Source organism: Perca fluviatilis, chromosome 8 (assembly GCF_010015445.1).
Source record: "Perca fluviatilis chromosome 8, GENO_Pfluv_1.0, whole genome shotgun sequence".
NCBI classification, from domain to species: domain Eukaryota; kingdom Metazoa; phylum Chordata; class Actinopteri; order Perciformes; family Percidae; genus Perca; species Perca fluviatilis.
This window is the reverse complement of record NC_053119.1, coordinates 20,836,227-20,849,862: the sequence shown is the minus strand read 5'-3', so window position 1 is coordinate 20,849,862 and position 13,636 is coordinate 20,836,227. Positions and strand designations below refer to the sequence as shown.

General features: G+C 40.8%; 1 protein-coding gene across 6 annotated transcripts; it reads left to right on the top strand.

Moving 5' to 3' along the window:
* Nucleotides 1-1,135: 1,135 nt before the first annotated feature.
* On the top strand, nt 1,136-13,173 carry LOC120563622 (transmembrane and coiled-coil domain protein 3-like). 6 transcript variants are annotated; one of them, XM_039807918.1, is made up of 6 exons: nt 1,136-1,353; nt 7,173-7,308; nt 8,220-8,246; nt 9,081-10,054; nt 10,323-10,458; nt 10,913-13,173. In XM_039807918.1, the coding sequence occupies exons 4-6, from the start codon at nt 9,123-9,125 to the stop codon at nt 11,213-11,215; spliced, it is 1,371 nt and encodes a 456-aa protein (XP_039663852.1). In that variant the 5' UTR covers nt 1,136-1,353; nt 7,173-7,308; nt 8,220-8,246; nt 9,081-9,122; the 3' UTR covers nt 11,216-13,173. The 6 variants fall into 6 exon arrangements, with proteins under 6 accessions (XP_039663852.1, XP_039663851.1, XP_039663850.1 ...); XM_039807917.1 differs by lacking the exon at nt 8,220-8,246; XM_039807916.1 differs by having other exon boundaries at nt 7,173-8,246.
* Nucleotides 13,174-13,636: the final 463 nt, after the last annotated feature.

The following is a 13,636-nucleotide window of genomic DNA, read 5'->3' as shown; positions in this document are numbered from 1 at the left end:
ACAGCAACTGTAAGCTTTCTTTTGCTGTAGTTACCCAGTGAATGTATGCAGCTAATTAAAGGCACTGATAGGACCATTAAAACTTGATGACCACATGAATGATATTGTCTGCAGCTGTTTTTAGAAGTCCATTGTCCAGTGTATCCTGTAGCTTTTTAATGTGGTTCTCCACATCCCTATCATACCACTACATCACTTGACTCCTCCGCTATGAACCACAGAGGTCAATGCATGTCAGTGTATGGTGCACTCACTGTATGTTCTGAACAAACAAAAGAGGACAACCCAAACAAAAACTTATTGTGGTAACTCTAAAAAAGGTTACGCGATTTGTGATGCAACATGGGCTTTTGTGTTCACAGCTAGGTGGATTAACACACACTGAAAGCTTGGAATGACCAAGCTGAATGAATACGTGTGAAAGGGCCAGTTGGACCGTTCCTATGGCCACTTGGGGCTTTAGGTATGACTGCTTGTCTCTTATGTTAACTTTAATTTAATCATTCGCTATAATAATTCTAAAGATTAAATAAAAATTGAAATTGGTGATGTAGGTGACTGTGGTGGAAAGTACATTTACTCAGAAACGGTACAATTTTAAAGTAGGTCTACTTGTGCCTTACTTGGGCATTTCCATTTATAGTAGGCTATTATAGGTTGTGTTTTTTTTTACATTGAAATAGGCCTACTATTTTTGAGTAGGCATACACAACTCACGAGTTACAGTCTGTAAGTTAACGTGTACAATATCCTGATTTAAATAGGACATGATTAAAAAAAAAAAAGAAATCCTGCATTTTATACAGAATTGTGACAGACTTTGGCTTTGATGCAATTTATGTTCACTCCCCAAAATGTGACACTCTTTTAATTTGAAATTAAAGTGTCATTCATCATAAGACGACATAAAGTAAAGCCACATTTAAAGCCACTATGGACAGTGGGAATGTCTTTATTTAAGAAATTGCTTTTGATCACAAACATACCTCAAAAACTAATTACGAGGCTGTTTTTTTTTTTTTTTATCCTTATCTACCAGTGAGTGGCACGTGCTTTGAAAGAGTTAACCCCTCCTCGCGCAGCCTCCATGCAGAGAGAAAAAGGCGGAGTTTGGGTTCACACTTTGTATGTTGAAGAGGGCAGTCGAACTCAAGAGTGTATGTGGGAGAGAGAGGGGAGAGAAACGGGGCTCAACATGGTTGCGAGATTAGGGGTGAGTTGTAAACTAGTCCCGGTCTTGAATTGAAGAACCACCAGCTCCTAACTGACCACAAACACGGGATTATTATGCCCAGTGCCAACGTGTCTGTGCGAAGTTTATCTGAAGAGGAGAAATACCTCAGCAACCGGATGGTGAGTAGTCTATCATGTGTGACGAGTGCAGTATTGTTGTATCATAAACGGCAGGTCCCTTACTGTACCAGCGATACATTGTTGTCTGTTGATCTCCACGTCATGTGAAACCAACAGCTGCGCCGTTTAAAGCTACACATTTCCCCCAACAAAGGGCATTTAACCCTGTGATACATTCAGGCAAATAACGTAAAAAAGATCATTTATAATTTGGAGTTGTATTAGGGGTACAAGATGTCTTCAAGTATCTGTCACTGTAAACTTTGAGTACAACATCTTGGGCCGGACCTATGGATAGATCGATAATGTCCACATATTTGACGAAATCCAAACGGAACAAAACGGTGCTGCCTTACAATGAAACTAGCACTAAAAACTAACATTATTTTCAATATTTAATCTGGCGATAATTTATTATCGATTATTCGATATAGTTTGGTCTGTAACATCTTACTAAAATAAGGAATCTGTATAGTATCCTTCGCATATCTCCGTTCATCCGACCTACTCAATTCAAATTTATAATAATAATTAATACTGGATAGTTTAATGAATAATAATGCATCCTATTTTAATTGTTACATTTTGTGAGTAAAATCTGAATCTGCAACATAACCAGTAACCTTTCTCTTTCAGGTAAATTTAGTAATGTTTTCCTCTGAAGTATATTACACAGTAAGTAGCCTACTAGACTGCTGAGTTGCATATTTTGTAAGTGCTTTGGGGGGCTTTTATAAGTTATTTTGGGGTAGGCCTACAATGAGTTAGAATAGTAACATAATTCCATATTTTTTATATTTAAACATCATAATAAGTGTATTGCTGTTTGGCCCTTTTAGTCGGGGGGCCCCAGGCAGTTGCCTTTTGGTAAAGACCGACCCTGGTGTTTTTCTGCCGTGAACCACAGTGTATTTCACCGGTGTTTGAGCGTGAGTATGTCTGAGAGCAACTATGTCATGGCAGGTGTATTGCTCAGGACCTCTTTATATACAGTCTATGCTCCAGTGGGAAGTTGTTTGTACGAGCGGTTCTCAAGACCAAGTACAGTAACCCAGTCCTGAATTGAATACCTATGTTTTGAATTGAAATTGGTGATTTTGATGGGTGTTTATTCATCCACATGGTGATTCCTTTATGTTGTAGTTTGTGGGAGTGTTGTATTGCATTACATTGCAGGTGTTTTTAACATTTGTCCTTCTCCAACCAAATAAGATGGACAAAGCATTTTACTTCCAATACAAGAGAAACTGAAAGTCTTAAGTAAGGTGTTTATTACAGTTGTTTTTCACTCCATCACTCCAACAGGTGTTTCTGTTTTATGTGACCACTCAATGACTCAATGCCTGACCTAGTTTTTGAAGAGAAAAAATAAATAAACCTGACATCCCCTTATTTGATGTGTAGTGCTCATGTTAACTATTTTGTATATCCTGACATTTACAGTATCATGTAGAAGGATATTATATCACACATTTAACATTTAACTTTTTTTTATAATTGATTTTATCATAGTGAACCGATAATCTTTATTTACCACACAGATTCTTACAATATCATACACTTGACACACTATAATAATTGTATGCATAATTTGTAATAAGTGCTAATGTTTTGTCAACATTAATTCAAAGCGTGTTGCAAAGAAGGGATTGAAATGTCCTGATTACAGCCTGATGGCATCTTATTTTATGTCTTTACACAGAAATGTGGTCAAGTTAGTCCATTTTTTTATGTAGCCCAAATCACAAAGTTGCCTTTGTGCTTTAAATATTTTTTACATCATACAACTCAACCATTTACTCAGATAAGATAAAAACAACCAGCAAAACACCTTCAACACTTACTAACTAACTGGGGAAAAAACATCCAACCATGTGACAATTTTAATGTATGATGCTCAGAAAAATCCCCTAATGTGTTGTGACAGTTCAACCTGAGTATGTTATAAAGCCAGGTGCTCTCCGTCAATGACACAGAGGAGAGGAATGCTCCATCATGTGTGAGTCTTGTGCAATCAGAGAGTCAGTCTGGTATCGTGCAGCAGGTTTTTTCTCTTCCTAGTATATGTATGAGCTTCCAGGCCTGCCACTCTTGTAACCTGTAGTCTTCAAAGGGATGATGCATGTGAAAGGGAGCTCTGGCAGCTTTTCTTCGGCCTGTTTAGCTTTTTATTAAAACTCCCCTGCTGCCATGTGATCATTTGCAGATACTTTAGACTAAAATGTAACTATAAATGAATGAAATCAATAACATTTTCCCTGGAATAGAGCTTGAAAGATTCACACAAATAATTTGAGTCAGCTTCTCAAGTAAACAATTAGACGGTTGTGGTATAACTGCCAACACAATATAATGGAATAACATATCTGACTGTTTGGCTGGTTTATTACTGTGTAATTATTCTTTTCCTCCTGTTGTTGGCAGCAAAAAACATTCCAGTTTTGCTCCTCAAAAAGCCATTGTGCAGCAGATATAGTGGGTTACAGGCCAAAGATGATGCAACACCTCAGTTTAAGTGTGAGTCTTTACCCTCACTGGGTAGTGGCTCTGTAGAGATGTGCGTGCCATTTCTCAGTGACATGTCTGTCCTCACATGAACCTTATACCTGTATTTGTTCTCTAACATATCACCCCACAAAAGGCAAACACATTAGCCATCACATCAGTATAATTAGCTAACTTTTATTATGCTACGTTCTGTATGTTATGAATCATTTCCAGGCAACTATTGTACCATTTGTTATTCTTTTTTTTAAGGTCTGCTTTTTAATGGCTACTTCACTCTTCACCAACCCTGCTATGTCATTAGCTCTATTCACTCTCTCACTTTGAATCAGTGCATTGAATATAGTTGCATATTTATCTTAATTGAATCCCATTCAATACTTTCCCAGTCCACGGGGGCAAGCAGATGCTGGGAGTGTTAATGGGCTATTGATTTAGTCTTGAATCAGCTTGCTTATGAGATAATGGCGACTACGTCTTAAGCAATTCACTCCACTGACCTCCGGGGGATTAGTCATTCAGGAATCTCTAGACTTCCATCTCTGTTGCTATAGTTTTATTTTCTCTGTTATTCTAATGAGGCATACTGTTTGGCCTCTAAAGAAAGTATTTGTGATTAAAGTGTGGCCGCATATGCAGCTGTGGGATGCAGATGAGAGGAGGAGATGTTGGGTCAGCATTCATACAATCAAAGTTTTGCTCCCTGTCGCTCTCACTCTCTCCCTCTGTGGTTTTCTTCCCGTTTCCCTGTGTGAGCTCTGAGTGGGAGAGTGTCTGTATCCATGAGGATCAGCTGGAGGGAATACCAATAAGCACTGCAGGCTTCTTCCCCTCTGTGGTTCTGTTCTCTGCTGAAGGGACGGTTTTGTTCCATCTCAATGAGTGTGCCAGCTCAATTGCCCTGTGTGTGTGTGTGCATGTATTTGGGGTGCACAGAGGCATTGACAGAGGGAACGCTAAAAAAGTGTCACCCTATGCACCACACACCACAGCCTCATCATTTTGACTCAAAGTTCCTCAGATCACTGCAAACGCCTGTGCTTGTAGTAGTGTCTGTGTGCCTGCATGACCTGAACCTACACTGTGAACTGATGGTTTCACCAGATTACAGCTGGGATTGTGATGCCGTCCTGTTTGCATAAAAAAAAAGTCTGTGGCTTTATTAATGACCCCTCCCATCAGGGAGGTACAGCGAGTTTAACAAGAAACAGGCTCAGTTTCTGTATGTCCTACTTATCTGAAACAATATTTATTTCACTAATACTGCTCAGTTCACCCGCTACACTAGATACCCACCCAGTTCTGAATAATTTGTGTGCTTTCACCTCACTCCAGTTCAGCAATGCTGAATTGCTGCTTTGCCTGTTTCTTCTAGTGCTGCACTGGGACATCTTTTTTGCATGAAAAATATAATCGCTAACTAGATCATTGATCTAAGAAAGAGCACACTGCAGTGCAAGATAAGCAGCATCTGTTTCTATCGACTCCCTCGACTTTGCCCCCAAAATGTAGCTAGAAGATTTGGACGGATTTCTCAAGCAGAACAACACAATGCTCTTCCTTGTTGGGTTAAGATTGAGGCTAATGCAGTTAGAACTTTATGTTATGCTGTCTAGCGAGGTCAGAGCATATTAAATGGGTCATGGTGTTGGACAGACGCTGTGTGCTATGTAGGGCAGCGTGGGGGACAGGGGGCTCAAACAGGGCTGAGGTGTAAGGGAAGCACCCTGGGGGCACACTGGGCCTCCTGTAGATCCTGTTGGTGGAGATGATGATGATTAGGATGATGTGCGCTACTGTGCTGTGTTTGGGAGCGTCCCCCCTTTGTTCTATTCCTATCCTCTTATAGGTTTTGGTTTCTGTAGCTCTCTCTCTTTTTTGTCTACCACTTTCTGTCTGTCTGTCTTCTTCTGCTCTACTGACACACTAATATCAATTGGTAAGTCAAATAGCAGTGGGCGTAACGCCTGGCTCGTTAATTTCACAACATTTTCTCACATTGATAGTGATATACCAGATTTTAAGCATATGATCAGACAGATGGGTCTTGCACAGTCCAGCTTTGAAATCCCAAAGAATCTCAGTCAGTCAAGTAGGAGTTCATCCTGTGGCTCAAGGACACCCATACACGTCACCTGGCTCCAATACATGAAATTCTATTTGATCAAACTCTACCCTGTGTTGAATCTGTGACCTCTCAGTTATGGACTGTCCACCTAACTGTCAGACTTTACCGCTGCCATCTGCCGTGTTGTTCAAGCAGCGTTTCCCCTAGTTACTGAGCTTTCACCCCTCCCGTCGTCTCCTGCCATCCCCAAAGGCCCTTTAATCCTGGCCCTGTTTCACCCTCCTACCTCAACCACCCCTGGAGAATGCCTGCATAAGTGTTTGGGAGAAACAGAGTGAAAAGTAGGGCAGCTCCTCAGTAGATTTGGGAGGACATTTTCATCAGCATGAGTCTAACTCATTTAGCAGAGCCACTCATCCAGAGAGACCCTCAGATTTCTCCAGCAGTAAGTCAGCGCGGGTAGAAATCTTGAGTAACAGCAGTAGTGGCGGTGGAAATGGGCTTATTACATTTCTTATCAAAAAATAGTCTGATGGCATACTCGTTTTTAGGTTTGAATGCGTGTAAAACATCTGGGTTGTGTTATTCATGTTATCTGCGCTGCTCTTATGAATCAGATCTTATTGTGCCAAAAGACATCTTGTTTTAATAAGACAAAGCTTACGCCCCTCATTCCAGCTGTGTCATACAAGTTTGGCTTGACATTTAAATATGGAAGTTGCATCGATACGCTTTCCACTGCAGGCCTCAGCAGTGATCCATTAATGGCACCTTGAAGCAATAAACCTACACCACTGTGTTCTGTGTTTGGCGACTAATGCTACAAAAGAGAATATTGAACATTTCACAGTTAAGGCTGGTGGTGGGAGAGCGCCTGAGGAGCTAGCTTAGTTCCAGTAAGCTGTCTGGTCGAACAGGCAGCTCTTTGTGTTTGTTGTTTGAAAATGAAGCAAGACTGGGTAATATGAGAAACCTACACACAAGCCTACATTACACTTCCTCTTGAAGAAGGAGGATATTAGGCTCCTGTATGACAAACAGGTTTGACAAAAGGACAGCTTTTGTGTGAACCCGATTGTTTTATCAAGCGATATTGCATGCACTCTGGAAGGAGCAGGATTGTGATTGGGCGCAGGGCTCCTCAGGCTATACGTCAGGCCAGTCAATCCATATGCAGTAGCTCGCTCGTCAGAGTCCTGGACAGAGCAGAGGTAGGACATGACAAAGTGTGCTTTTTTCTCCGCAGACAAAGAGTCCTGTGTTCAAGAAGGACAGATGCCAGAGAGGGGTAAAGAGTGGGATGAGGACAGAGGCTGAAATACCCCAGGCATGCTTGTAGAAAGGAGCATGGCATTCTCTGGTTACACACTATACATAAATAAGTATGTGATATGTATGTACAGTATAATTATAGGCACCATAATTACAAAATAATTACTTTATATACATGTACATACAAGACTAGATTGTAACACGTTGATGTTTAGCAAGTATATTGTTTACCATGTTCACCATCTTAGTTTAGCATTTTAGCATGCTAACATTGGCTCCAAAGTACAGCTGAGGCTGATGTGGATGATGTTAATTTTTGCAGTTTTTGTGTTGCACATTATAGCGAAACCACATTCTAGTAATAAATGGAGATGTCAGAGATGATGCAACAAATCCTTGCTCACCGTTTCACCCTCACGAAAACAAGTTTGACTAGTTGATTGAGTGTAACGGTCACAATGCATTGCAACAGCAAGTATACGGGAATGTCTAATTGGATGACTTAAGCTCAACAGGTTTGAAAGAGGAATAGTCCTCCTGAGTGACAATGTGTTTTTGTTTTATTATTATCTGTTACTCGGTGTGTACGTCGAGTCATACTTAATCACCCTATTGTTGGTAAACCCTGTTTCACCGGACAGTCATGAGCCGAGGAGTGTCAGTGTGTGTGGTGTGCATAGGTAAATTGTACAGGTACTTAGCACTTGTGCAATATGTAACCATTACATGATGATGTGGGAATGCTAAGCAGGATTCAGCCCTAAGTCTGCCTGAGTTTGCTGTGATCTGTTTATTTGCTTAAAACTAGCTGTGTTACATTTGTTTAGGATTAGTGCAGCTTTGTACAGCCCATAGTGCTTGTTGTACAACATTTTGTGTTAGGCTTGATCAGCTTACATCTCCTGTCATTACACTGGTGTAGGACTGTCGTCAACTTGAAACTTGAAATTAATTGCAGTGTCATTTACACTTGAAGTGAACTATTGTTCTAAAAATTAATAAATAAATTCTGTCTTCACAGCTTTCGTCAGTTTCCTCTTCATGTGAGGTATTAAGGTTTCCTGCCATAGTTAAATTTGCTTACCTAAGCCATATTTATTCTGTTTCACTTCCTCAAGTCTACAGCTGACGTCTATGCTCGACAGTGAACTATTAACACATACTGACTGTAATGTTCAGACTTTATTAGGAACATGGTGATTTACTGTAAAACTAGGCACAATTTCTGGTTATGGGGTTTCCTGAGTCTTGTGGCCTTGTGTAACATTTCCACTGACCTACATTAGATATACATGCTCCACTTCTTTCACACACATTAATAGCTGTTATCTGAATTTTGTCATCTGTGTAATCTGTGTGCTATACTGTAAACAAATAGGATTAAATTCTGGCTCCTAAAACATAACAGATGTGCCGAATAATAGCATTACATACACACCCAGATGGTCCCACTGTGACAATAGCAGGAAAGCTGAATAGAGTAGAGGACTCGCTATGTAGAATGACTGTATATGAAGAGCAAATTCAGAAACGTCAACAAAAAAACAACAACATTAAATTAAATGTTTTATTACCCAGCTCTTAGGGGGTTTTTTTTGGTCACCATTCGCAACATTTTACTCACCAGCTTCTTGTGATTCTGTGAGCTAAATTACAGTATCATAACCAAGAGGAATAATTGTCAAAACTGGAAAATATGGTCCAATTTAAAACTGAATGCAGTTTTCATTTGTAATGCATACGATTGGAAATGAAATTGTTGTTTACCTTTTCCAGATGACATGTTTTGCTAGTTAGACACGTTTCCATATTAAAAGATCATCCCTGAAAATTCTCCATATCTAATATAGTATCTGTGTCTGATCTTTGTTTCTCGTCGTAGGACCGGAGTACTGAGGGCAGTTTCCTGAGCATCCTTGGGTCGATGCGTCGGGGTTCCTCAGAGAACAATCTGGACCTGGATCTGAGCGATGGAGGTCCTGGTCCTGCGGTGGGCTGCGAGGTCCAGCGTAGTCGTTCTTGCTTGGACAACCTCCAGCAGAAGATACTAAAAGTCACGGAGCAGCTGAAGATTGAGCAGACGGCCCAGGACGAGAACGTAGCCGAGTACCTGAAGCTGGTGAACAGTGCGGACAAGCTGCAAGTAGGGCGCATCAAGCAGGTGTTTGAAAAGAAGAACCAGAAGTCAGCTCAAAACATTGCCAAGATGCAAAAGAAGCTGGAACAGTACCATCGAAAGATGAAAGACAGTGAAACGCACCACATCCCATCCCCTCACCCATCTACTGTCAAACACATTACCTTACCCAGGGAGTCTCCCAGAGAGCTGCTGAGGGATATGACTGGCAGCGGCCGACACCCGACCATGGACAAGATCAAGACCATCGGCCCAGGTGTTTCCCTCTCCCCTCCTTTCTTCTTCAGCAAGCCTCGAGAGTTCGCCAACCTTATCAGGAACAAGTTTGGCAGTGCTGACAACATCGCCCACCTCAAGACCACTCTGGATGCTTCCTCACCGCTCCCCACTGACAGTGCAGGAAAGGGGCTGAGTAGCAGCACCTCCATGGTGGGAAAGCCCAAGTATCCCAGTGATGATGAGAGCTCCTCGGGGAGCGCCTCCATTTCAGCAGACAGTAATGGGCAGCCAGCAGGGGGAGGAGTGTCGGCGGTGCAGGCGCAGGGCCAGGACCAACAGGCCAGGGGAGACAGCCAGAGCAAACTGGCTCTGTGCCTGGAGGAGGTGAGGGAGATCAAAGATGCCCAGAGCCAGCTGGAGGAGGATATGGAGGAAATAAAGGCTCAGTTCAAGAGAGAGTATGGCATCATCAGCCAAACACTGCAGGAAGAGAGATACAGGTATGCTTATATTACTTTAATTTTCCTTCAAGCACCAGGTAGCACCAGCACCAGGCCTAATGTCTAATCTCTATTCTCAGGTTCAGAACAGTAAAGAATAGTAAAAACACAAAATGTAAACAACCATAGCACCTAATGGAATTTGGAGACAAGTATTTACTAAATGGTAGATTCATCACATTAACATCAGCAGGACAGGAGTATATAGTACATTCAAATCTGCCTATAAATGATCATTTTTAACAAATATTTCTGCATCTTCTACCAGGTACGAGCGTTTGGAAGACCAACTAAATGACCTGACAGAACTTCACCAAAACGAGATGACTAATCTAAAGCAGGAACTGGCCAGCATCGAGGAGAGGGTGGCCTACCAGGCTCATGAAAGGGCCAGTGACATACAGGTACGCCATAGTGTATCTATTATGTAGTGATGCTTGACAGAAATGGACACTGCAGACCATGTGGTGTTATCTGTGTGTCATTAGGGATGGGTATCAGCAGGCAGGTCAGATAGAAGTCAGTAAATTCAAATGTATTATTTTAGATTAAAGTAAAATCTCAGCACATGAAGCGCTGAAGCTAGTCTGACATCCATTGATAAGGCTTTTATCATTAGTCATAGTGATGAGGCCATTACCATGTAGAGGTGAATGTATTAGTTGCCTTCGTCAGATGGCAGTCTAAAAAAAAGTCTGTTTTGTCATTTGACATTTATCCTCTCTGTCCTCTTGTCTCTCTGCTCTCCACGAGTCTTGAAGGGGAATTTGATTAATTGAGGATTAAAAGGTCATCAAAATGCCTTTTAGCCATTTGGGAAACATTCAGGCCCTCAAAGTCTCTCTCCATCTTTCTTAGGAGGCTCTGGAGTCGTGTCAGACGCGAGTGTCCAAGCTGGAGCTCCAGCAGCAGCAGCAGCAGACGGTCCAGCTTGAGAGCCGTGATGCCCGGGTCCTGCTGGGAAAGAGCATCAACATCATGCTGGCCATCATCACCGTCATCCTGGTGTGTGTCTCCACTGCTGCCAAGTTTGCTGCTCCACTGATGAGGAGCCGGCACCAAGTGGTAGCTACCTTCTTGGGAGTTTGTTTTTTGACCATATTCTGGAAGAACTGGGACCGTTTACAGTATGCCATAGACAGGTTGCTGGTACCTGCCTGATGGTGAAAATAACACTGCAGAAACATGGACACTGTCGGTTGTCAGGATAGGACTGTCTAAGGATTGGTTGTACAATCGTCACACACACACAAGATCGCCATGCATTTACAGAGGTCATGGTTTTTCAGTCAAACTGAAATAACATTTTTGTGATTTCTTTCTTGTTTAGAACTTGAATATGTGTTGCTAACAATTTTCATTTAACCTTTAAAATAATATTTATATAACAGTACATTTTGTTACTTCTCTAAGGATTGTTATGGAATCATCACAAGACATAAATAGTCAATTCAAGGATCAAGAAGGGTGGAGAGAAGCGCTCATGAGACTCTTGAGTACTCTTGATTATTTGGTCTCATTTTGCTTCAGCTTGACGCTAACGTCTCTCAAACCGTAAAAATTGCACGCAACATGCACACACAAACAAAACCTCAAGCTTGATATCTTGTTGGCCACAGTTATGAAATGCTAACGTCACCCTAAGAGGATTAGTTGGACATTTTGGGATATACACTCATTTGTTTTCTACGAAAGTTAGTTGAAAAGATCGATACTTTTCATATTTGTACAGTAAATATGAAGCTACTGCCAGCAGCCAGTAAGCTAAGCTTAGCATGAACACTGAAAACAGGGGGAAACAGCTAGCATGGCTCTGTCCAAAGGTAACAAAATCCACCTATCAGCACCTCTAAAGCTCACTAGTTAACAGTCATCTAAACATCTTGTTTGTTTAATCTTCACAAAAACCAAAGTGTAAAAATGACACGAAATAGTCAGGCACATAACCCTCAAGGTATTGTTTTTACACTTTGTTTTTAGAGGTTCAGAGGTACTTGTAGTTGGATGCAGGCTAGCTGTTTCCCCCTGTTTTGAGTCTTTATGCTAAGCTAACCTAACTGGCTACTGGTTGTTTATATTTAGCATACAGATATGAGAGTGGTATCCATCTTCTAAACTAACTCTCATCAAAAAAGATTTTCTTAAAATGTTGGAACTGTTACTTTAAATGAAGAATCTACAGACTAAAACACAGAGGCAATAGACATCCTCTTTCTTTTTTATGTTTGTTTTTTTCTTTTCTTTATTCCTTATTGTCTGCCCTCTGTGGTCAGTCATCTCTTAAAGTTTTTCTGTTTACTGTTGCTGATGTTTAAAGTGCAATATATTTGATTTCTACGAGCACTGTTTTTTTAAATGTTTCTTTTAGGAGTGAACGTTTCACGTCAATGATTTACAGTGACAGGGTGCTGGTGCTGTGTGGGGAGGGGGTTGAGTAAGTGTCATCTATGTTGGCATGAAAGAGCCATAACCACTGAAGCCACTGGTGGGCTCTGATAAGACCAGCTGTCTCCTCTCTCAAGGGCCAAAAATCAATCCCACTGCATTACAGTGCTGATAGTGCGGTAATATCAACACGCCAGCTCTCCAGTGCAGACATCACAAAAACAAAGCATGTCACTTGCGTATGATGTTTGTCTTTTACTAATAATGTGATTAAGAGGCGATGGGTTATACTGTGAAACAATTTTTCCAAGGAAAAATGCAATTCCCTTTATTAAAGAAGCAACAAACCACCTTCAGTACTCTAATGATGACAGAGGAGCATGTTACCGGCTCTAAGTGATCATCTATGAGCCAATTCTTTTGACTAATTAATGTGTTATATCATTTTTGTCTTACAAACATTGCCTTTGATGATCTCACAAGAAGCTATGGACGTTTGTCTGCCATAATAACATGTTTGTGTTAATGTTTGTTGTCATCTTTCTGTTGCTCTAATGACTGTATTATATTTTTTTGTTTTGACATATTTGAGGAAATTTTACCTGCAGAACTACACATCTGGTTTACATTCTCATTCATCTCTGGTGCACTACGTGATCAATCAGTTGTATTTTCATGCATTACGTGCCTTCGTCTGACACTTTCTGTTAAATTAAACAAGGCTTTTTAATCAACTTGTGGCTGATGGTAATTTGTCATTTTTTACTCCAACATTCCAGTATTGTGAAGTCTCAGTAGTGTAGACAACAGAAGACAGTCAGAGACAGACAGTAGACAGTCAGAAAATCAGAGATTATGTCACCAAGTGCCATTGGTGTAAAAAAAGAAACAGATGAAATGTTGTTAATTCACTGAAACTTCCTGAAAAGGTCTACATTCACAGAAGATGTTAAAAACTACAGATTTCTTAATTTTCCTTTTGGACATTTGCACCATAATAATAATCCCTTACACAAAGCGTAATATGCATACAGTTTCTAATGAGTTACATTCTATCACATATGAATGCCACAAATATTTACCACTATAATACCACTCTTACTACCAAATTATCTCTCCTTCACCACCACTAGAGGGTGTAGGTGCTGCACTGTTGACACAACGGAGACCAGAAACACATATTGGAAGGCTGCAGCA

Coding starts and splice junctions, on each gene's coding strand:
- LOC120563622 (XM_039807914.1), top strand. CDS start 7,024: ATGCACTCTGGAAGGAGCAGGATTGTGATTGGGCGCAGGGCTCCTCAG. Junction 10,055..10,322: donor CTGCAGGAAGAGAGATACAG/GTATGCTTATAT, acceptor ATCTTCTACCAG/GTACGAGCGTTTGGAAGACC. Junction 10,459..10,912: donor AAAGGGCCAGTGACATACAG/GTACGCCATAGT, acceptor CATCTTTCTTAG/GAGGCTCTGGAGTCGTGTCA.